The 25,686-nt window shown below is 38.0% G+C and overlaps 2 protein-coding genes across 2 annotated transcripts; one reads left to right on the plus strand and one right to left on the minus strand.

The window, feature by feature from the left end:
- Positions 1–1,694: 1,694 nt before the first annotated feature.
- K441DRAFT_682314 (uncharacterized protein) lies at positions 1,695–2,187 on the minus strand (the record flags this gene model as incomplete). The annotated part of the gene is made up of 4 exons (XM_067651558.1): positions 1,695–1,734; positions 1,788–1,853; positions 1,915–1,980; positions 2,057–2,187. 4 exons carry the CDS (start codon positions 2,185–2,187, stop codon positions 1,695–1,697), a joined length of 303 nt encoding a protein of 100 aa, XP_067497296.1.
- Positions 2,188–3,624: 1,437 nt separating this feature from the next.
- On the plus strand, positions 3,625–4,643 carry K441DRAFT_682315 (putative 14-3-3 family protein ArtA; the record flags this gene model as incomplete). The annotated part of the gene is made up of 5 exons (XM_067651559.1): positions 3,625–3,685; positions 3,735–4,041; positions 4,122–4,363; positions 4,411–4,481; positions 4,530–4,643. The coding sequence occupies 5 exons, from the start codon at positions 3,625–3,627 to the stop codon at positions 4,641–4,643; spliced, it is 795 nt and encodes a 264-aa protein (XP_067497297.1).
- Positions 4,644–25,686: the final 21,043 nt, after the last annotated feature.

A 25,686-nucleotide genomic window follows, 5' to 3' on the forward strand; every position in this document is an offset into this window, starting at 1 on the left:
TTACGGCATGCGCAGTTATGAGATACTAGTGGAGAACTGTCAAAGACGTAGAAGGATTGGGTAGAGCATTGTCAATGGCAACACCCGAAGCGATGACCAAGAGACTGTTATCCTTCTATAATGCTGTATTCCTATCCAATAGAACCACGCAATCTCTGCCTCATCCTGCTCACTCAACCACTTCAGGCATTGCGACCACTCTGTATTAACTCATCCCATCCCATCTTCATGTGCTATCGCGCGGAATGCCACAGCCTCCTTCTCGAAGAACTAGCCTTACTGAGTAGCTCCATTTTACTTACTCCCGTATTACCTTCACAACTGCGACAAAGCGATGATCAAGTCACTCACGCTGTAACATCGCTGGATACGTTTTCGCAATGCCAGGGACCGCGTATACCACGCCCATCGGAAACGGGAAGCGGTTGAGCGTGGCGATTGGCACTACGATGACGCTGTTGGAGACGGCTAGGACGTCGAACGCTCTATTAACAATGAAGTTGTTAAGACCAAAGCTTTAGTTTGCGAGGCCGAATCCAGCACTGGCGGCGCCACCGGCCGGCACGGTGGGAGAGAAACTAGCGGCAGGAGAGCGGCAGGAGAGCGGAAGGCTCCGATTACCTCGTCATGTCTGTTACCACGTAATTCACTGCTAGAAAGAACCTTCACCAACACTGGCAAGTAGTAGTTGTAAAATTTTACTGCTGAGTCGTATGGACTTGAGCATGTTCCGGCTAATTGACCTACATTGAGGGAGTCCGGGTTGGACGGACCGCGGATGATAGAATCTATTTTTTGGGGAGCGGAGAGATGCTAGTTGGATTATGACTTTGGCAACCTGTTGCCAGAAGCTTCCCGCAAATTGCTCGGGAAACCTTCATAGTCGCTAGGGTTTGTTGCGGGGGCTTTTTTAACGATGCTGCCGTGGATGTAGTTTATCAATGATTGAAAAGGGAAATACAACTGGATTTTTCATTGCAAAGCTTATAGCCATGGACTTTTTAAGATGCAATGTGCGTCCTAACCAAAACATCCCCCCCGGAACCAGAGGATGAGAGAAAGAAGCTGACATCTATTTGGGGCGAAACTTGGGTTTTTGTTTAGGATAAGTACGTTGAAACAGTACATGTTCACCCTCCAGAGGCTGAAAGGCATCTCGTGAAGAACAGAATCATTTCATTTAACCAATGAGCAAAAAAGTACTGCCGTAATATGTCGATTTGAAGATTACGCATTGATGCCATATAATGGGTTAGAATGAAGACGATTTTCCATAGTACCTGAATTGAGGAACGTCTTTGAGTAACCGCATATCCCATGGCAACGTAGTAAATGTCGGAAAAACTTATTTGTGATCCGCTAGATATGTCCAAGGAGAAAATTTAGACGTCCAGTGGTTTTCAAAGCTTCCTAACCCTCGAGTGGAGCATTCAGCAAATCTAGTAAACTCTTCTATTGAAGGACATACTTAAGAGTTGTGATAATACTGTTCGATTGTACATAGTCTGGAGACTTGCTAGATAGCTGCCCCGGGCATTGCTGAAGGATTTTGATAGGAGGTCTTGAGGGAAAATGTACAATTGTCAACCGCGATAAGTCAACTGCCAAGACATTTCCTGGTACCAGAGTGGCCGCAGAGCTTACTCAAACTGCTGCTGCCGTATTCTTAATGACGAATTCCACCACTACCCCATCTAGTTGTGCTCGCCGCCGTGGTCCTTTGTCAAATCCTCGCTGGGAGTAGAGTCAGTCAGAGTCGAAAGCTTGAGTAAGAAAGAGAGTTGTACATGTGCTTGTCGAGCTCCTCGATGTGCTTTTTCTGAGCTGCGAGCTTCTCTCGGATAGCCAGAAGTCTAAAATAGAGGTGTTTGTTAGTAGATGTTGTGATGGGCTATGGTGGAACCAGGAACTCACTTGGCCTTCTCTTCCTGCCTAATGTAGAGCTCCTCGGATGCTGCTTCCCGCCTGGTGAAAGCATCACTAGGGTTGGACAGTATTAGCTACTTTTCAAGAATGCTGTTCATACCAAATGAACGGAAGGCTTAAGTCAACGTACCCTGCACGCTCGCCAGAGGCTCTTGAGAAGCCGGATCCCGTATCTCCGCCGGCCATAACTCTTGGAGTTGTGGAGAGAAGACGCCGAGGTGCAAAGAGACGGACGCTTCTCATGACGTTTGTTCTGAGCATTGTTAGGGTAATTGTGGTAGAGAGAGAAAGGGTGGGTTGTGGAGCAATTTGTATGGTGGAGAAAGTTGGATCTGGTGATGAGCTGATGATTTAAACAGCTGCCAGTAGTTGGCTATTGGCTTGGCCTACGGAAGATCCTCGCACGTGATCCGCAGCCCCGTTCCTGCCTTCGGCGGAACATATCAAGTAGGCCAGCATGTATTGGCCTATCTGGGTAGCTTGCGAAGGGCTGTTGGGTGCATAGCAGAGGCAAAATCCTAGTGTGCAGCAAACTGAATGACTTCGTGTTGAAAGGTTAGGCCAAAACATAACTCTATACTGAAGCTCAGCAGTCAAAGCTGGTAGGCATGCGACAGGATAGAGACATGGCATGGAAAGGCATCGTCGAGGCGAGATCTGAAGACCCCAGCCTGTTATTGGGGGAACTACGGTTTAGCCAGACACGGTGGTAGGAGTCTAACCCGACGCTCCTTCTCCAGCTATATAAGGCCGTAAGGCCAGAGGCGGCGATCTAGAGCTCGAGTTACCCCTCTTTGACTTCCAGTTCAACAGAGTTGACGCATGTCTGCCATGAAGGTCTGTCTGAAGGCTCCCAACACAGCAAAAAGCGTCTTACACCGGTGAAATGAGCATTGCACCCAATGGCAGAGGCTAGAATCACGCAGAAGATGGTGGTGAAGGCCACACCACCTGCTGCGCCGGCCTTGCTAGCGCCGTGGGTTCGGTCACGGCTTGGCGGCGCTGGGGCGCTTTGCCTCGTTTCTCCCACTCAACTCCAAAGTCGTCTTCGCAAAACAACAACATTCCCACCTCCAGCTTCTATCTACTTCTCCATCGACTCTCTTCTCCAGATCCCCCATCGCATAATCTCATTCCTGCTACCTGCATTGTCTGACTCCGCCCTGCCTTCGCTTCCACTCTCATAGCGTTCGTCAAAGGTGAGCCTCCCGTGTCCCTTTCGTCATCTCCCGCTTCCCGCTTCCCACTTCCAAATGCCCTTCAAACCGCTCTGCACTTCGACCGATTCAGTGTGACCTCCAAGCATCCGCTCTCTGCGAGCAGCGCCATGTGCCACCTAGCTATTCTCGCTACGGGCTATTTCAGCGGTGTTTGTCGCTTGAACGTCTCAGGATAGACTTCTTGAACTTTACACTTTCCTCCGTCATCAGCCTCTCTATCAACCAAGAAAGCTACGCACAATTATACTGAATGGCCGCTTGCTACTTGTTGACACCGTTTCCTTCATTGCACTATAACTCATTGACAAACCCGGCCTTATCCTCCCCGGCCCCTCACGTACACTCACCATGCCGCACTCGCGCAAAGCGGTTGAATATTTGCTACTATCTCACTGCGACACTCTTCTCAACCACAAGGATTCGCGGTGTCTTTGCTTTATTATACTGACGAGAACGCGTCCTAGATCATCAATTCACAATGGGTTACGAGGACTCCGTCTACCTGGCTAAGTTGGCCGAACAGGCCGAGCGTTATGAGGGTATGCGCGTCGCTCTATCTATAACTCATAAGTTAATTGCTCTCTCCAGAAATGGTTGAGAACATGAAAGCCGTTGCCTCCGCAGATCAAGAGCTCAGCGTTGAGGAGCGAAATCTGCTATCCGTCGCATACAAGAACGTCATTGGTGCTCGCCGCGCGTCGTGGAGAATCGTCACCTCCATTGAACAAAAGGAAGAGTCCAAGGGCAATGAGACCCAGGTCACTCTCATTAAGGAATACCGTCAAAAGATCGAGGCCGAGCTCGCCAAGATCTGTGAAGATATTCTAGAATGCTTGGACAGCCACTTGATTCCGTCTGCAGAGAGCGGCGAATCCAAGGTTTTCTACCACAAGATGTCAGTACCTACACACGTGGATTGAATTGTCTTCAGGAGTACGCTGTGATCAAATTTCTCACTTAATTTTAATTTTCTAGGAAGGGTGACTATCACCGTTACTTAGCCGAGTTCGCCATTGGCGATAAGCGTCGCACTTCTGCAGATAAGTCACTAGAGGCTTACAAGGCTGCTACCGAGGTTGCTCAGACCAACCTCGCTCCCACACATCCAATTCGCTTGGGTCTTGCACTGAACTTCTCCGTATTCTATTATGAAATTCTCAACTCCCCAGATCAGGCTTGCCAGCTTGCGAAGCAAGCCTTTGATGATGCTATTGCCGGTATGTTAAGTGTCTCCGAAGCTTTCGATAGCTGACGTGGGTTTCAGAATTAGATACCCTGAGCGAGGAGAGTTACAAGGACTCTACCCTCATCATGCAACTTCTGCGGGATAACTTAGTTAGTCGTCTGTGCACACTTTGAAGTAACCAATACTAACGTTGGCAGACTCTCTGGACGTCATCAGAGGCTGAGCCAGCTGCCGAGCCAGCTGCCGAGCCAGCGTCAGATGCCAAGGAGGCATCGGATGCTCCTGCCCCTGTGGAAGAGGCAAAAGCTTAGTTTCACTGTCATGATTCGGTAGCGGAAGTGATCGGGTTTATGGTTGGTTGCATTTGGGAAGGGCAAAGACCAGTGTTCAACCGCAAGGAGGGCTTAAGGTGCTACTAAGACAAATGCTTCTTTAGAACTCAAATTCTCATCCTTTGACATCTTCTCATCGAGCTCCCCCCTTTTCCACTGTTCCGCTCTTGTATGTGCCTGTCCTTTCGTTATGGTTGTGGCTACAGCTTTGGCTTTCTTCAGACATGTCTTACGAATCCATGATGCGAAAGACCTAGGTGGACTCTGTTGTTGCGGTGTTCTGCTTTTGACAGCATGTCTGCTAAGCTCAAATTATTCCCCAAAAAAACAATAATTGGCCTTTTCCCTGCCTGCTGCAGTCACGCGAGCGGTGCAAAAAGAGGAAAATATTCATAGAACAAAGTTTTTCATTCATCTAATTCGCCTGCTTGCTGTTTCCTGGATGGTATGAAACGTAGACCGGTTCGTGACGGTTTCTTTTGCTATCCAACATCTCAATAGGGATTGAGACAATCCCTGCAAATCCCTGATGTACTGTGACTAACGCGCAGAGAACAAATGTAAACTATCTACAGGGTGCCCAGGTACCTGCTCAATAGAAACGATTACTCACGTGATCAAATTTGGTTCGTAATCTTTTTTAAGCTAGCGCCGGAATAACAGCCAGGCCGTCCTTCTCGGTAGATCACGTCTGAGGCGGTTAAGCGCGTCTTGTTAAAACTATAAGTAAAATCCGCTAAGCGGAGATTACGGATATCTAATTTATTTATTTATATAACGCGTTATTATTACTACAGTGATGTTCGCGGCTCGGCTGAGCGCCCGCTGAGTCGCTGAGCCGCACGTGACATTAATAGCCTCCGTCGACATATTCGAATAACGTGTTCTATCAGTCATCCGGTAGCCCCAAAAACCACCAAAAATTGGAAAAACTGCGCCTTAATAATAAATACCAAAATTTTATAATTAGCCTTTTATACCCATTTTAAACCTCTTATTAGATTTAAAAAATAATCTATTAAGTAGCTCTGGAGATATCACGGATATTGTAATTTAGCTTAAAATTAGGGGCTAAAACCAAATATCTTAATATAGGCGTAAAAGGCTAATTATAAAATTTTAGAATTTATTATTAAGCCATTGTCGAGATATTAAGGTGCAGTTTTTTTAATTTTTAGTAGTTTTTGGGGCTACCGGATAACTAATAGAATACGTTATCTTACCCCCTACTAATTAAGCCGCTAATACGCGTATACTATTAGCCTATTAGGCCAGTCGTGCGCCTATATATTTACCCTATATAGAAAGGTTACTTATCCACTCGCTAAGCGACCTGTATATAGGGTAAGTATACTTTCTCTACCTCTCCTCCTGTTGGTGTTACAGGGTAACTCACTAATACTACTTAAGTAAATATAGTAAATGTTAGTTATAAAGCTTGTTGTTTAGAATTAGGGGGTAGGTAAGGAACTTAAGGTTCCTCACTACGCTAGTGCCGCGGCGATACATGACGACCGCTTACCCTATTCCTGATACTAGCAACTCTTCTTTTATAGTTGCTATCTATATATACTTATAGATTGCTACTATATAAAGATATAAAGCTAAGGAAAAGAAGAAGAAGAAGAAGAGTGTTAGGGGTTAATATAAAGACAAGGGAGCCGCTAAGGCGCTAAAAGTAAGCGGGCTAATGGCGATTTTTTATACTGGGCATAGAAAATCCTAATTAGCTAGCTTAATAAATAGCGTCGGTAGAACTACACACCGCCACCTAAATTAATTAGGCGCGGCGCTCTTAGCAAAAATCTAACTAATTAGACAACTTTAACCGGCGGTTAAAGTTCCATAAGATCTTAACTTCTTTAAACTTCCCTTTTAACCTAACCTTTAACTTATATATATAGAGTATTTATATTAACAAACGTCTCTAGTGCCTTATTTAGGTTTGCCTTCGTTATTATATTTACCGGGTTATCTTAGCTATTAATTTATTAAATCTTAAAGAGTTCTTAATACTTATAGGACTGTTAAAGTGCCATAATATCGATTATAAGGCGCTTCTCCTTTATGGTACTAAGCTTAACTAAATACTTATAGAGGGAATATAAGTTGGTGTATACGATTATAGGGATAATAGGAAGTTTAAGTTAATCTATAATTATCTTAAGGGTAGTTTTAATTGCAATTGCTATATTAACTCCGCTAACCATTTTATATATCTCTAACGCTAGGACGCTTTAAGTAACGCGTTTACTCTTAATTAAGCTCTAATAAATAAGATTACTATAGATTATAAAGTTATTCTCTTTAGTAGATTTATTTGTAATAATAATCTTATATCCTAGCTAGGAGCTAAAATCTTTATTATTTGCAAATGATCTATTAACGAATACGAAGAGCTTAGCAGTGGGGAGATTAATAAGTATATAGAGTAGTCCCCGATTAAGATGGCTTATTTACTAGAAAAGATGCTTATTTAGGTTAAGAATATTATCCTTAGTTGGTTCTTAGTATTAGGCGGTAACAGAGAGATTAAAGGAAGCCTTAGGTTAATAGATAGAAGTAATATAAGCTCCGTAAGCGCGTTGCTCTATATATCCTTACTTTAGAGAATTAACGTTAATAACATTAATCTTCTTACCTTAACCCTTTTAGCGTAAAGCAATGGAATCCTTATTTAGGGAGAGGATATATCCATTAAAGAGTAATAGTATTATTAAATTAAGTCTTTTCTTTAGCTTTGCTATAAGGTTTGCCTTTACTAGCTTATCCTCTTTAAGGGCTAAGAATTAGTCGTCTCCTAAGATAATTATATTATTAGTTTATATGCCAACGATTCTAAATAGAGTTCCTATAGTTATAATAAGGAAGCAGGGATTAAATATAGAAGTAGTTATTAAAAGCTTCTCTTTATAGTGCTTGCTATAAATAGCCTACTAATAGGTTTCTGCCTCTGCGATTCCGTATAATGGCTTAAGGACAACTATGATTATATCTTTGGGATATTAGTAGCGAATTTACTCTAGAAGATATGCCAATATTAAGCGCTAAAGGTGTATCTCTAATTAGGTATAGGCCTGAGTAATATCTTATAAATAAACCGCCATTCTATTCTTTATTAAGGAGGGAGCTAGCGTAATAATAACTTATTAACTAGCTCGTTAAATTATAGGGGATTGCGTAAGGATTACTTTTTTGCCGTTATTATTATAACCTTAGATAATAAGCCTTAATTTCTTAAATAGGGCGTTAGTAGCTTTACCCTTAATCTCATTAACTATTCTTGACTTAAAGATGCGAACTCTATTAAACTTAGTAGGGTTATACTTCTTAAATTTAAAGACTCCTCTTGCGATAAGACTATCGATCTTCTACTTATTAGATACTTGGAAAGGAGCTCCTAGAGTTATAATATAACCTTCCTTTTAGAGCTATTTTGCGAGTTTAAAGTTAGCCTTCTCCTTAGCTATTATAAAGGCTATTAATAGCTTAACTTTATTCTTAATAGCGGTAATAAATTGCTCTTTAAAATTAATAAGATGTTAGCAATTTTATAATCCCTTTAGGCGACCTCTACCGCGTTATAGTTGCGGCGTATTTACTATAATTATATTAGAATTATAGTCGCCTTCTAGAGTATATTAATTATAGTTCTTTTTTAGGGCCTCTTTTAGGGTATCCTATAAAGGCTCGGAACTATTATCTTTATAGTAAGGCTTAATAATAATTAAACGGAATTAAGTAGGTCTATAAGGCATCTAAATAGTGTAAGTTTAACTATTAATTATAATAAGTTAATATGGGCCTAACTACCCTCCCTTTTTACGCTATACGCGTACCTTAGACTAGAGTGGCAGATTAAGTATAATTAAGGTATTTAGGCTATTTCTTATTCCTAGTGCGTTATTAACCTAGCATATAGTATAGAGATGTCGCACCTCCTTTATTACCTTGCGAATAGCCTTAGCTCGTTATACAACGGAGGGAGATAGTAGAGAATTATTAGTTATTTAAGGGTAGGCGCTAAAGACTAGCAATATAGGTATAAGTTTATCTAGGCTAGCGGAATTATTAATAGCTTTAATAGCTATTTGCAAGGTAAGTTCTTTACTAGTATCCTTTAGTTCTAAAGAGATAATCTTATATACGCGGCGTAATGGCGCGTAATATTACTCTACTTTTCTAATGCTATTATATGCCTTAATAGGGACTTCCTTAACCTTAATTGCTATTGCCTTTATCTGTTATTAAAACTCTATAGATAAAAAGTTCTTTTCTATATTATGGACGATTTAATTAGGGGGTCCTAGGTAGATATTAATTTAGTATAATTAAAGGGTATCCTATACGTTCTTAGCTAATATATCCTTTAAGAATCGTGCGGCTTAAAAGAAGGTTAAGAAGTTAATAACTTAGAGTACTAGCTTACCGCTAAAATATATAACGTTAACAATAATATATAAGTTAAAGTTGTAGTTATCTTTAAGGGTAAACTTAAATCGGCTAGGGGACTTCTGGTTTATTTGGTAGTAATAGTAGTACTTTATAAGATGCTTAATTGCCTTAACCTTAACTTTATAGCCTACTCGCTAAAGAACCCTAAGCAATTAATAAACGGATAGGTGGCTAAAACGACGGTGTAGTTAACGTAACTCTAACTTAGTTAGGTAGCTTTAAGTAATACTCTTTTTTAGTTAATAAAGAAGCAACTAAGGGTAACCCTACTTGCGCATAATAGGCACCTAATTATCTCCCTAAATAAGTATATTCTTAAGATTATTAAGCTTAACGCCTAATTTATCTATATCTTTAATGTAAAATAGAAACGGGGTGTTTATAGGAACAACGTAAAAGGTAATATACCCTAAGGGGGTTTGGACCCTAATTATGCTAAGAAAGATTATAGTACCCTTACTAAAACGAATTGTGTATTGGCCTGCCGTTAAATGGTTAATCTAAATAGAGCTATTAAGCTGCTAAAGGGCTCGAACTTAAGGTTCTCTTACTATAGATACTCCTACGGCTCTGGTATCTGGTATAATACTATAGAAGACGTTTACTAAGTATCTGTTATTAAAGGAGAACGCGGAACTCTTTCTTGGCTTATTAAAGATATCTAACTTTATAATAAAATGGAGCGTAGATTGGTTATTAAGAATAGTAACAGTTTATATACCATCTACCTTACCATACTTAGTGAAGTATTNGTTAGGNNAGTANTNCTNAATTTCTATATCTATAAGGAGCTATTTAGCCTTATTAACCTTACCCTTAAGATCTTCTACGCCTTTATATTAAACCAGGAAGCTTTAAAAGTAGGCTATAGTAACCTTATAGTTTCTGATATTTCTTATACTCCAGCGAAACTTATTATATACCTCTTTTTATCTATTAAGGGGGTGCCTAGTTAACCAGTAATTTAGCTTCTTATAAACGTAACACTTCTTTTAGTAATTACTTTAAAATAAACCTCTATAAGGACCTCTATAATTGCCTTATAGTCGGCGTTAATTGTACCCTTTACTATATCCCCTACCACAATATATTTAATTAGTCCAGTTATGGTCGTGTTAATTATCTAGGTTAATTAAAGTAGGTTAAGGTTAGGTATTAAATTACTACACTTTTTAAGAACGTAAAGCGGTGCTAATAGAGGATCTTAATTAAGCACACACTCCTTTATAAGTATTTATAGGATTAAAGAGAGTAAGGTTATATTCTTTAATACCTTAATATACGCTAATAACTTAATCGCGTAGGCTAAAGTCCTCTTAATATAATTTAGATAAACCACGCTAAATTATCTAAAGTCGATTAAAGAGCTTTTAAAGATAATTAAGCCGAGAAACACCTAGGTTTGTAGCGATAATCCTTAGGAAGGTAGTCTCTCTCTATTCCAATATATACTATTACTTATTCTCTTCTATTTTAAAGTAGTATCTTGACTTATATATTATACGGTTAAAATCATACCCTTTTCCTACCAAACGATTATAGTAGAAGGTGCTAGCGCGGCCTTTAAGCATAACGGAATAGGAATTGTAATATTAGTTAGGTTCTAGTCCTACCTTCTAGTAACAGTTATAGAAGATATATAGCTTTAAATTAAGGATATTATATAGCTCCCCACTAAACTTTTTTTCCTAGTCTAAATAGAGCTTTGTAAGATCTGTAAGCAACTTTAAGATGCCTCTAAGTAGTGCTAGGTCGGGTTGAGATTGCATTTAAGATTAAGGAGGTGGGGATTATATTATAGGCTGTAGTAGGGACATAGAGCTTAATAGAACAGAGTGTGGTACTTAATCTTACTATAGGAGAGTTTAAAGGTTATTAAGTCGCGAAGTAGGGGGTTCTAGAGTAATGGAACTAGAGCATGTCTCTAATAGCGTATTGCTTAGATTCTATTATAAGTTAAGCTTCTTTATAGTGTGTAGTTAGTGCTTAATCTCTTATAAAGTCTATTTATGTTCTTTTTTTACTTTAATAATATGCTCCTAAATATTATCTTTAATACCTCCCCCGTCTATAGGGATAAATACTCTATACTCCTAAAGAAAGTTACGGAAGTCCTATATAAGATCCTTATATATAGGAACCTATATTTCCTTTGTCTATTTAACAAAGTCCTCCTTTATATAATACTATAGTATAGTATTATCGTATTCGCTATCTTTATAGTGTACTATACGGTATAATAAAAATCTATTTAGCTTCTTTTACTTAGCAGTTATAAAGTTGGTTATAGGTCTATCCTATATCTCTAGGTTAATATCTTTCTTATACTTCTTTAGATAGGTTAACGCTATAATAATAGTTATTTAATATATAGAGAGTATTAAGAATATAGGGATAGCGTACTAGCAGAACTTTAATAGTTTGGTAGAGCTAAAATTATTATAAGGTAAGGGCACACTAGTAACTGCCTTAGATGCTAATAGAGTATAAGGGCTAGAGAGCGCGTTATTAACATGATTTTGATATAGTAGGGCCGCTAGGAACGTGGTAGAGTATTAAGAGTATTATTTTTAACGCGTTTCAGACATTAACTTCATCGGGAAAATATTCGCAGGATGAGATTCAAGTAGACTTTGGTTTTCGCGTTTCGCGTAATTGACATGTAATTTGACCAACTCGACACGCAATTAACCAACTTGACACGCAGTTGACCTACTTGACATGCAATTTAACTAACTCGACACGCAGTTGACCTACTTAACATGCAATTTAACTAACTCGACACGCAGTTGACCTACTTAACATGCAATTTAACTAACTTAACACGCAGTTGACCTACTTAACATGCAATTTAACTAACTCAACACGCAGTTAACCTACTTGACATGCAATTTAACTAACTTAATACGTAGTTGACCTACTTAATATACAATTTAACTAACTTGATATGCAGTTAACCTACTTAACAACTTTAAAAGCTAACTGCATATCCTTTGACACGCAGTTAACCTACTTAATAACTTTAAAAGCTAACTGCATATCCTTTGACACGCAGTTAACCTACTTAATAACTTTAAAAGCTAACTGTATATTTCTTGACGTGCGATTAAGGTAAAGTTATATACTATATATTTAACTATTATATATAATCTTATAGTCTTATTACTTGGAGGCTCTGCACGAGGCTCTACACGAAGCTCTGCGTACAGAGGCTCTGCACGAAGCTCTGCGCATAGAGGCTCTACACGAAGCTCTACACGAAGCTCTGCGTACAGAGGCTCTGCACGAAGCTCTGCGCATAGAGGCTCTGCACAAAGCTCTGCACGAAGCTTCGCATAAGGCTCTACACGAGGCTCTACACGAAGCTCTGCGTACAGAGGCCTCTGCACGAAGCTCTGCACGAAGCTCTGCACGAGGCTCTGCGCGAAGCTCTGCACGAAGCTCTGCACGAGGCTCTGCGCGAGGGTCTGCGCGAGGTCTGCGCGAAGCTCTGCGTACAGAGGCTCTGCACGAGGCTCTGCGAGAAGCTCTGCGTACAGAGGCTCTGCACGAGGCTCTGCGCGAAGCTCTGCGTACAGAGGCTCTACACGAAGCTCTGCATCGGGTCCCGCTATATTCCCGATAGCCTCTACACGTGCCTCTACCCTATGTAGCCCTTATTTTTTACCCTTCCTTCTTCTTTATATCCTCCCTAACCTAGGGAGGCACCAGAACGGCAGCCAGCAGAGACCGTTGCTAGAACTAGACGACCGTCGCCAGAACCAGATGACCGTTACCAGAACCAGACGACCATCGCCAAGCAGACGACCGTCGCCAGAACCAGACGACCGTTGCCAGAGCCAGACGATCGTCGCCAGAACCAGACGACCGTCGCCAGCCAGACGACCGTTACCAGAACCAGACAACTGTCGCCAGAACCAGACGACTTGTCGCCAGAACCAGACGACTGTCGCCAGAACCAGACGACTGTCGCCAGAACCAGACGACCGTCGCCAGAGCCAGACGACCGTCACCAAGAACCAGACGACCGTCGCAACCAGACGACCGTTACCAGAACCAGACGACCGTTGCCAGAGCCAAGACGACCGTCGCTAGAACCAGACGACTGTCACCAGAACCAGACGACCGTCGCCAGAACCAGACGACTGTCGCCAGAACCAGACGACCGTTACCAGAACCAGACGACCGTTGCCAGAGCCAGACGACCGTCGCCAGAACCAGACGACCGTTGCCAGAGCCAGACGACCGTCGCCAGAACCAAGACCGTCGCCAGCCAGACCGACCGTTACCAGAACCAGACGAACCGTTGCCAGAGCCAGACGATCGTCGCCAGAACCAGACGACCGTCGCCAGCCAGACGACCGTTACCAGAACCAGACGACCGTCGCCAGAACCAGACGACTGTCGCCAGAACCAGACGACGTCGCCAGCCAGACGACCGTTACCAGAACCAGACGACCGTCGCCAGAACCAGACGACCGTTACCAGAACTAGACGACCGTTGCCAGAGCCAGACGACCGTCGCCAGAACCAGACAACCGTCGCCAGAGCCAGACGACAACGACTAGCCAGCAACACTATAAACGATTCGATCGATTGATCGAATTAAGGTAGCACAGACAGGTAGGCACAAACAGGTAGATGCTGACGGGTAGGTAGATGTAGATAGGTAGGTAGATGCAGACAGGTAAGTAGATATAGATAGGTAGGCAGATGTAGATAGGTAAGTAGATGCAGATAGGCAAGCAGATGTAGATAGGTAGGTAGATGCTAACGGGTAGGCAGATATAGATAGGTAGGCAGATGTAGACAAGTAGATGTAAACAGGTAGGTAGATGCAGATAGGTAAGCAGATGCAGATAGGTAGGTAGATGCTAACGGGTAGGTAAATATAGATAGGTAGGCAGATATAGATAGGTAGGTAAATGCAGACAGGTAGATGTAGATAGGTAGGCGATGCAAATAGGTAGGCGATGCAGGCAGGTAGGTAAGTCAATAGGTAGATAGGTAGAAGAGAACCATCGCTGTATTATATTAAATATCTAAAATAATAATATTTATTTTGCTAGCCTTATAAATAGCTTTAAAATAGCTTTTATTTATTAAAATATATTATTAGTATAAAAGAGGTAAATATAATTATGGTTGCCAAATGCGTAGATTGCTGGCAGGCTGCGTGTCAAAAAAACACGACATAGGCTAGTCGGTCGAGTTGCCAAATGCCCTCAACTGCGCGCCAATTGCGTCAACCACCAACCATTGAGGCCATTTAAAGGGTACCATATTTTGCCGATGTTAAGACCTTAGGTTTAGTAATACTTCTAACCTAAAGTACTTAACTAAATCTTTATAAACGTGGTTGTTTTATATAATAGACGCAACTTAGTATCTCCTAGTACTTAGTAATACTTCTATTACTAGTTTTTTGCAAGTTTAAGGTAGTATAGTATCGCCGGGATCCATTCCATATAAGCGCATATAGCACCCCTATATAAGACTGTTTCTTCTATTAAGAACCTTACTATTCTATAGTTAACTATATATTTAACCACTAATTAGTATTAGTGTTATAGGGTAACTCACTAATGCTACTTAAGTAGATATAGTGAATGTTAGTTATAAAGCTTATTGTTTAGAATTAGGGGGTAGGTAAGGAACTTAAGGTTCCTTACCACGCTAGTGCCGCGGCGACACGTGACGACCGCTTGTCCTATTCCCAACACCTCCCTAGTTTATAGCCCGCGCGCTATTACGTAACACGTCGCTAAGCTTAAAGAGACTGCCTAAGTACCCCCCCCTACTAACATAAGCTAAAGTAGAAAGAGTTTAAGGTAAGTAGCTAGGTACTTTATAGAGTAGTATTATAGCTAATACGCGCCTCTACTAGGCCTTTTTCCTAGGCCCCCTATAAAAAGAAATAGTATTATAATAGTAATACTATTACGAAAAAGAAGCTACTTCTCTTCCTTATTAAGGAGATTATAGGCCAGCTACTAGAAGTAAAAAGCTGTAAGGCTAGTAATAATATACCCTAGGATAAAACGCGGCTCTTATAGCGCTTAGTTTATAGCTATATTACTACCCTAATAGACCTTTACTAGGCGTAGAAGGCTATAAGGATTAATAGCTGCTAGTCCCTATAGGAGAATAATATTAGGGTGTACTTTAAGATTTTATAGTAGAGGGATATATAATAGGAAAAGGACTAGTTTATAAATAAGGGTAAGAATATACTACTTAATAGATATATAGAGAACAAGTTTAAAAGTATTTACTATAAGCTATAGGCCTATAGAAACTCTTTACTAAAATACTACCTCTGTATATTTATAGATATTCTACTAAGCCACTATATACTTACCTATGGCAGTAATAGGCGCTCTACTAAGATCTTAGACCTATTTACCTTTAAGTTTAAAAAAAAAGGCCCTACTTGCTATATATCCCTAATATTTACTATATATACTAGTAAGTAGAACTAGTATAGCTACCTTAAAACTATTAGGGCTCTATATTTATCACGACCTTACGCTACCTATATAGTGGTATAGGCTAAAGAGCTTATAAGGTATTCTAACTAGCAGCCCGTCCAGTTACAAGACACTACTACTATCTTTTTAGTTTATATAGCCAAGTAGGTTAGGCTTAGGTATAACAATATTATAAAAAGCCGCTTATTTATATATTTAGTAGGCTAGCTTTCTACTTTCTATATTACTAGAACCTTAGTAATAAGCTATTTCTAAACTTTAGTTAGTTAGTATAGTATAATATCCACCTAGGCTCCATAAAATCGGCCTCTATACCTTTACGCGGTGGAGCCCAAGAACCTAGAAGTACTATTAACATTCTATTAGAATCGTGCTAATAGACTACTAGAGCAAACCCAGAGACGTATATACGGCTACGCAGCCGGCGCTACGACGTGGTGGTATTGTAAAGATTTTTCACTAGGAGGGTAAGCCTTAACGAAAACTTAACACAGCCATTATGTCTTTACGTACACGTCTAGTACACTTAAATCACGGCATCTTTAACTGGCGTCCCCCCTTCCTTCTATATAAATACCTATATAGCCTAATAACTAAACAAGCCGCATATAGCGATTAATAAGCCGTATATAACTAAATAAGCCGTATACGGTAACCAAATAAACTGTATATACCCTAGGAAGCCTATAATAAGCCTCTTATTCCCTACCCTACCTAATAGCCTAAACTTACCGCGCGGTATTCCGTCTTTCTTTATACCTTTAGCTAGGCGTATATATAGGGGACTTAGGTTAGGGCCCTAGGACAAAACACCTATATTTAAATCTATATTTATCCTACTATTCCTTTAGGGTAGAAATTATACTATAAGTAGGAGAGATATAGGCGTATATATATATATAGCATTTAAATAAGAGTGGGGGTAGGATTATATTATTCTTATAGCACTTATAAATTTAAAAGGAAGTATAGTATAAGCAGCATGTAGGGCAAGATAGGCAATTAGGACACTTTTATATAGAAGTCTTAAAGCAGCGACCTAATAGTATTTTTCCTACCGTTAATATAGTACGGGCGTGCTACCTAGAGGGGTATACTCTGTATTACTACTTATATTTACCTTAGAGGTTTTTTATACCTATATTACGGCAATAGTCTATATAGACCTTAAATTGGGACTATATTAGACGTTAATTAAGAATTAAGAAGAAGAATAATATCCGCCTAATTAAGAGTAGCGCTGGGGACCGTAAGGCGGCCTTTTTATATAACTTATAGTAGGAGTAAGTTACTAAGGCGTTCTAGTATATTAGCGTCTTTTTATAAAAGAAGACCTATATTATATAAAGCGCTAGTGCTAAAATAGTAGAGCTAAAAGGGGTTAGTAAGGACTAGTAGGTAAAACTATAAGTAAATAGTTAGCTATTATTTAAACTCGCTACTATAGGAGTTTATATAGATAATAGCTAACTATATACTATAAATAAGCTGCTTTTAAAATTTATAGGGTAAGCATTATACCCCCTAATATACTGCTATTAATAATCTAGCTAAAGCTAAATATTAAAAAAGGTTAGTTTAGTCCTTAAGTTAGCTAGATTAATAACTTTATAGCTATAGGCGCTATAAACCTCTTATTTTACCTCTAGGTATTATAAAGCCTTATAGGAAATACTATGGTGGACTTATTAATAAGCTAGGTATATAGGTAAATAAAAAAGTTAATAACGTAAATATAACTAGTAGAGTAGGTTACCTAATAGATTAACTCTAATTATATTTTAAGATTTACTATAAAGAAGAGAACTATCTAGGTAAAGACTATAGTCCTTTAAATATATAATACTACGCTTAAGAAATATACTAAGTACGTTAGTATATTAGTATATTCTATACATTTCTATATTTCTATATTTCTATATTCTAAACTTATAATATAACTAGCTATATAACTTAGTTATCCCTTACTTTAGAGCTTAATTAGTTTTAGCGCCTTTTATACTATCTTAACTAACCTATTTATATCTCTTCTTAGTAGTTATACTACTGCTAATATAAGGTCTATAACATTATCCCCTTTCTTTTTCTCTTTCTTTTTAAAGTTATAGACTAACTATCTAAGATAAAACACTTAATTGCCTGCCCTAATATATTAACACCTACTATCGCCTAACTGCTTCTAGATTATATATAGAAACTCTATCCCTTAACCCGTCGAGGTCCTTAGAGGAAGTGGTCTATACGTGAACACTAGAATTAAGACCACACGGGCATTAAATTCAGCTAATCCGATTGGTGAACTCCTATCGATAATATAAGGACCAATTCCAACGGGTTAAGGGATAGACCCCCTAAAACAATTATCTCTAATAAAGGTAGCTAGTTTATCTCTATATTTTAGAAAGAACTAAATACCTAACTAGGGTTGCATATAATTAACGTAATCGTAATTAGCCTATAGATTTTGATTATTATATAATCGCCCCATCTAATTATAATCGATTATATTGATTATATTAGTTATATACTAATTTCCTAATTAGGATTAGATTAATTAGGGCTTAAGAGAGGCTCTATAAGTCGCCCTTACTACTTTATTCTCTTATCAAATCTACTGCCTTATTTGCTTTCTACTTGCTCCGTGCTCCTGCCCATATTATAGATCGTCGTTTTATTAATAGATCCTTTGAGGTTGATAACTTTGACGGCTATATCTACCGTCGCAAAGCCTCCCGACTTGATGACCTGCTGAAACCAGCTTTCCAAACACTCTGATTGCTCTACCACTCTTGCTCTAGGCCTTAATAGCTCCTATGATATTATTCGCCGAGCGCTAGAGAAGACACGTTCTGCTTTAGCTGATATAGCTAGTATAGAGAGGATATCAGTAGCTATTTGTGAGAGGCGTGGGTACTCTACGCGTTGAGTTGCTTTTAGGTAGAGGCTTACGTAAATGTGCGTTATAAGGAAGATATAGTAGTATATAGGTATAAAAATACAGGTAGATGGTGTTTAAAAAGGGGATATGCGTCGGCGCGTGTACACTAACTTTTTCTAAAAGCCCGTACGGACGTTTTTTTGTATGTAAAAGTACGGGCTCAACGCTTTCTAGTAAGCGCTGATCATGATAAGGAAAATCAAGAAGCAGCTCTCTTAACACCAAAGCTTTATCACCACATTCTGTTCCTACGCGTTCTTACCGCAGGTGATTATATTGATTATCATAATTATAAGGGTTAATTATAATTATAATTAGTTAGATTATATACTAGCGTCTATATATTGCTTGGCAGCATCTACCTTAGCAACGCACAATGCTGAGACCTCCCGCAATATTCGCGAATATTAAACGCAGTCACTACGTAGCTAATTCGCTTTCAATATCGCTAAACTTATTAATATTTATTATATATTCATCATCCATTCGTTTAAGAATTATTTTATAACGCTATTACCGCTTATAACCAACTGGGAGACTTGTACGCGTGCATAATCCCAATAAGCAAACCCACCTGGATAACCTACCTTAACTATACCATTGTCTATAACCGCTACACCCTCCTTTACTGGTTCTATAATGCCGTCTAAGGCTAATATACGCGCCGCTGCCGTAAAAGAGCGCAAAATTACTAAAGAGTAAAGGGAATAAGCCTAAGATAAAAGGGAGATTTAGAAGTATAAGGAAGAGCACAAAGCCTACCTAGTGGAGGAGGCTCGCTAGTATAAATACTACCTAGCTCAAATAGCTTAATTATAGTTAGGCTTAGCCGCTTCGGCCTTATAGGCCACTATAACAGCTGCTATAGCTAATATCCTTAGTAAGCCTCTCCCTCCTAGCGTAAAGTTACTTAAACTCCGCCTTCTTAGCGTTATAAAAAGGGATTACCTAAATATTTTTAAGGGTACCTTTAATCTAGTAAACCTCGCCCGTCTTTAAGTCTATACTACTTAAATTAAGATCGCTAATAAGATATAGATTAAGAATGGTACTCTAGTTATAAGGAAGGTAAAGGTAAATAGGAAACTATTTATAAATAAAGGCGTCTAGTTTAAAGGTTTTACTAACTATATAGTTATTACTAGCACCCTCTATATATGCCCGCTAGACCTTATTACTAGCATACTTCTCTAGATAAATATAATTTATACCTTATTAACCTAGTATATCTAGGTAGGTTATATACTTAACTTAGCACTTAACTATTATACCTTTATAATAACCAATGGCTAATTAGAGCCCGCTAATTAGTAAATACCAGCCTAGTATACAGCGCCATACCTTACAATATCTAGTACTATCGGCTTTACCGCCTTAAAGAGACCTAGGTTAGATACCTCCTATACCTCTAATACCTGCCGCAGGTTTAATAGCAGAAGCTATAATAATATAGCTTGCAAATACCCGTATAAGTGCTTAAAGTATAGTAAAGATTACACTATATTATCTAAAGCTTGCGCCTAGAAATAGTAAGGCGAACCTTATAAAGTAGGGTCTAGCCTAATAATAATACTAACTTTAATTATACGCCTAGGACCTAGGCCTAATATATTACTATTATTCTCTACCTTTATAGAGGTAAAGGCTCTCTACTACTCTCTATTACCCCTAAGGATCTTAGCATAGCATTCCTTTTTATCTAACTACCCAGGCAATCTATTAGCCACCTTAGTAGGTATCCTAACCTATAGCTGCGAGATAGGAGCTAAGTTTATTTCTACCCTAAGATCTTATAGGAACCATAACTCCTCTTAGGATAACGCCGACCTTATCTCTAAAAAGATAATATTAGACCTTAAAAAAGGATATATTAAAATTGCGACAGGGCCTATTATAGTCTTACCTTTTAGCCTAGTGCTAAAATTGGATAGAGGATACCGCCAAATTTATAATCTCTCCTTTTTACTAGCATCTTTAGTTAATAATATAATTCTAGAAGAATATAGAGCATTAATATACACTACAGTTACCGCTATTTAAGCCCACGTTATTTCTGCAGGTTGTAGATATCTACTGCTTAAAAGAGATATTAAAGACGCGTTCTGTATAGTCCCCCTATTTTATAGGGCAAGAACATTAATAGGCTTCTCCTAGGAAGGTATTACCTACCAGAAATACTGCCTATCCTTTAGTCTTTAAACTGCGCCGCTTATATTTAACCTCTTTATAAAAGGCCTATACTAAATACTCTATTTATAACTACCTTATAAGGTAGAACACTACCTAGATAACTTTATCTTTATCCTTACCAACCCAAACAACTTAGCGGCTATTACCTAGACTTATATCTCTGTTACTAACTCCCTAGGTATCCCTTAAAATGGCTCTAAAGACATAATAGGAACTATTATTAAAGTTTTAGGATATACTATTAATACCATATAAATGTAAACGCGATTATTACTATAGAAACAATTATATGCTATTAAGAAAGTCACTACCGCACTCTAATACAGCTTATTATTATTCCTTTAAGCCTAGTAGCTTACGGGCTACCTCGCATAGTACGCCTATATAATTAGACTTAGTTAATCTTACTCTAGATCCCTTTAGATCTTTATTACTACTTAGCTAAAGACTTTAGTAAATAAGTATAAACCTAGGCGATTTAGCACTAAGTTGCGAAGTAACTTATATATCTAGCTTAACCTACTTACTATAAGTAATGGGGTATTATTCTTTAACAACGTTAAGCGTACCTATATTTATCTCTTTACTAACACCTCTACCTAGTTTAGGTTTGGTGGCTTTTACTTTTTTAAGGAACTTAAATATAAGAATAACTGGTAGTAGTACACAGCCAACCTCCCTTAATCTTAGGTGTTTAGCATATTACCTAAGCCTAGTTAATAAGTAGACTATATTAATCCAAAAGAGATATATGCTATTACTTACGTATTTAATCTATAGTCTACCAACTAGCAGTATAGCGCGCTATCTATTTATACTAATAGTATAGTAGTTTACTAGGGTATTAAGAAAACTATTATCTGTAGCGTAGCAAATAAATCACTCCGTAAGATTATACTAGCTGCTATAGCTTATAATATTATAATATCCGCGAAGTGGATCCTAGGTAATTTAAATGGCTTAGCTAATATACTATCTTAATTTTAGGCCGCGGCTATCTATTAGTTCTACCTATACTAGGCCCTTAATTTATTACTACTAAAGCTAATAAGTTTTTAATAGGTGCCGTAAACCTAATAGACTACTTATAACCACCTATAAACTTTAAAGATAATATTAACGCGCCATCTAACCTCTATGTGCTCCTTCTCTAAAACGGCCTTACGCCAGTAACCCATAAAAACTATTCCTTAGCAGTTAACAGCTAGAAGTTATACTGCGCACTTAAAGAAGTCTCCCCCTACTTAGCTAAGCCGCGTAAACTAGGCGAATAGATTACCTACCGCGCGTTTAGTACCTCCTAACTATAAATAGGTAGGCTTAAGGCTAAAACCTTATAAGCCTATATCTCCGTAATTCGCTCACGCCACGTAGATTACGGCATCTTAATTATAGTATTTAAAGATTCTATAGTATACCGATTACTCGCCGGAGCAGCCGCTATCTCTCCCTTAGCAAAAAAGGACAAGTAACCTATTACTAGGGATATTCTAGCCTAGGTAGTAATACACGGCCTATTACTACTAGATATTAATACTAATGCCATATTTACCCTTGTATTTACTAGATTTCTATAGATGGGCGAGATTATATATATTATAGCGGAGCTTAAGAACTAAACAACCTTCCTAGCAAAAAAGGCCACTTAATATAATATTACCTTTACGCCTAGTGGGATAACATTCCGCCTTAAATAAAGTAAAGCTAATAAGTAACACTAGGGCGTTAACGTCGCCATTACGGCGGTAGGCGGCCTATTATGCTTAGTCGCTGCTATAATAAAGCTATTTAATAGGGACCCTTAACCCCTTAACTCTCTCTTATTTAGTCTTAATGGTAAACCCTTTACCTCTTTAGGGGTTTATAAAATCCTTTCCTCCTATCTAGTAGCTGCTAGGATTAACCTAAGTAGTTACTTAAACTACTCCTTCCGCTAGGGCGCTGCCCAGTTTGCTAAAGATTTAGGGTATTTATATTAGCAAATTTAGCAGCTAGGTCGGTAGTTATTAGAAGCCTTTTGCCTATATATTAGGACTAAAACCACTAACCTCTATCGCCTTAACTCTTACTTTTAGCGTAGTATACCGCTCTTAGCGTAAGGATTACTACGTAGTAGGTTAAGATATTAAGAGGGCCGCTAAGGCGCTAGTGGTAAGTAAGCTAATAGCAATTTTTTATACCGGGCATAGAAAATCCTAATTAGTTGGCTTATAACTTAGGGTTGGCAGAATATGGCAGAATACGATAATATGGCAGAACTTGGCAGAATGCAATAATATGGCAGAATTTGGTAGAATGCAATAATGTGGCAGAATTTGGCAGAATATAGCAGAATGCGGTAATATCTTATTAGGCGCAGGAGCTTCGCTTAGGGACATCTGGCCGCTTTAGGGCAAATCCTTAATAGATTTAAGTGCTAGGAACTAGCAAAACTACTAAGAACTAGCCCTAGAGCGACCTTATAGCCCTACGCCTCCTAATTATATAAAAATTAAAATATCCCCTTATATAACTACAATAGATAGATACTAGCGTCTATATATTGCTTAGCAGTATCTACCTTAGTAACGCACAATACTAAGACCTCCCGCAATATTCGCGAATATTAAACGCAGTCACTACGTAGCTAATTCGCTTTCCCCACCCGCTATCCCTTATACTTAGTATACATTATATATAGATAGCGCTTTAAGGCAATTCTTTAGTAGGTGCTAGGAACTAGTAAAACCACTAAGAGCCAGCCTTAATGCGACCACTATAGTTAGATAGTCTTGCAGCTATAGGCTTGCGGTTAGGGATATCTGGCNGCTTTANGGCAANTCCTTAGCAGATTTAAGTGCTAGGAACTAGTAAAACTGCTAAGAANTAGCCCTAGAGCGACCTTATAGCCCTACGCCTCCCAATTATACAAAAATTAAAATATCCCCTCACGTGACTGCGATAGATAGATAATAATTATAACTTATATAACTAATCTAATAGTTATATGCATCTCTATACCCAACTCTATATAAAAGCGCTGTTATTTATAGTATATTACCTAAAAATAGATAGTTAAACGGAATATATAAATACTATAATAGAATAATACATTTAGATATACACGTTATATTTACCAAGTTTACTATAAATAATTCCGTCTTAGAAACTATAAAGGTCTTCCCATTTTTAGCTAACTATAGCTAGCATCTATAAATGGGTTTTAAACCCTTTAGTAATGCCCCTTACCCCGCTTATTACACCTTATAAGTTATAGAAGTAAATTAATTTATAAAGAAAATAAAGGAACTATAATAGTTCTTTACTAATAAGATAATATAGGCTTAATCTATTTATAAAGCCGTAGTAAATAAGAAATAAACCCTAATACTAGCCTACTAAATTAATAATTTTGTCTGGCTAAATATAAGAAATCTAAACACGAAATAACCTACTAAAAAACTCAATTAAAAGAACGCTGGCCCTTTATAAGGGATATTATTGCAAATACCTTAGGTTGCCCTTAGGACAACCCCCAGACAGTATATCTAAGAGTTAGCTACGCTGTCAGCTTCGCTACCAAGAGGCTGATAACGTAAGCAGTCAGCGAGCTTATAGAGTTGTAACAGTCAGTTAGCTATAAAACTACAGCTAGCTAGCAGCTCGCTGTCTTAGCGGTAAGATTTAGTAGTAAGTTAAAGCTTTTATTAGAAGTTAAGGATATTTAGACCTTTAGCTAAGATCTAGTTAAGCTTACTAGTAAATATAAATACTAAGTTATTAATAAGCGGTTACTATTAGGTAAAGCTCCTATATTACTAATATAAAAGTATAAAGTAATTCTTTTTTAATACGATCTTTTAGGAAAAAAGAGGCTCTAGTTTAAAGACTACGCGCTTTACTTATAATTAGTAGTAATAATTATATTAATAGCTATATAAAATTAAAGTATAACCTTATTATTAACTCTAAAAGTTATAGTAGTTATAAACGCTAGCTGTTTTAGACAGCTAGCTATATTTAGGTCTATATTAATTAAATAATTTAATAAGATATTACCTTCTATTAAGCTATAAGTCCTTTTACACGCGCTCTAATAATATTTAACAGTCTTTAGATCTAGGACTATATTATAAAGGCGCCTATATTACTAAGCAATTAGATTAAACCGTATTTAAATAGCAATGTATTATTAATAAAGACTTCCTTCTTACTATACTTAGTAAAATTAATCCTATCTATAATATCTAGATATCTATAAATAGAATATTACTGCTTAGTATTGTAGCTTATTTTATTAATAATGGTAAAAGGCTTTAATTAGTACTTTTATGCCTTTTATAACTATAAGGATTATACTTTACCAAAAATATATTAACGGCCCTAGTACTAATAATTTAAAAGTATTAATTTAATTATAAGCTTAGCCTCTTAATAGCCAATAATACTAGTAATAATAATAAGTACTATAACTACCTTTTATAAAGCCTCTTAGTAGCTAAAAAGGGGTAGCTTGAGTGCGTTAGCTATATTATTAACCTTAAGCTTAAAGAAAGTCCGTTAATATTAGCTATAATCTATTATAGAACGCGTTTACTAATAAAAATTAGTAGTAACTAGAGTAGCTTACTAAAATCTTAAAGCCTTTTATATTAGCTACTAAGCGTATAAAAGGTAACACTAATATTCCTAATAATAAAGACTTATATAACGCTTTATAGAAGTTAATTACTAATATAAAACCTTAAAAATAAGCATAATATCTTCTTTAAATTAGGCGTTAATATAGCTATTAAAAGGTTTAATAAATATTTTAATAAAATAAAGGCTAAGAGTGTTACGGACGCTTTAAGTACGATATTACGACTACTTAGAGAAGAGTTAGAAGCAGCTAGTTGGTTAATTTAGGCACGGTCTAGAATGGAACCGATAGAGCTATATAATAAGGAATAGTAACCAAGGTCACGTA

This window comes from Cenococcum geophilum, assembly GCF_001692895.1.
Source record: "Cenococcum geophilum 1.58 unplaced genomic scaffold K441scaffold_79, whole genome shotgun sequence".
NCBI classification, from domain to species: Eukaryota; Fungi; Ascomycota; class Dothideomycetes; order Gloniales; family Gloniaceae; genus Cenococcum; species Cenococcum geophilum.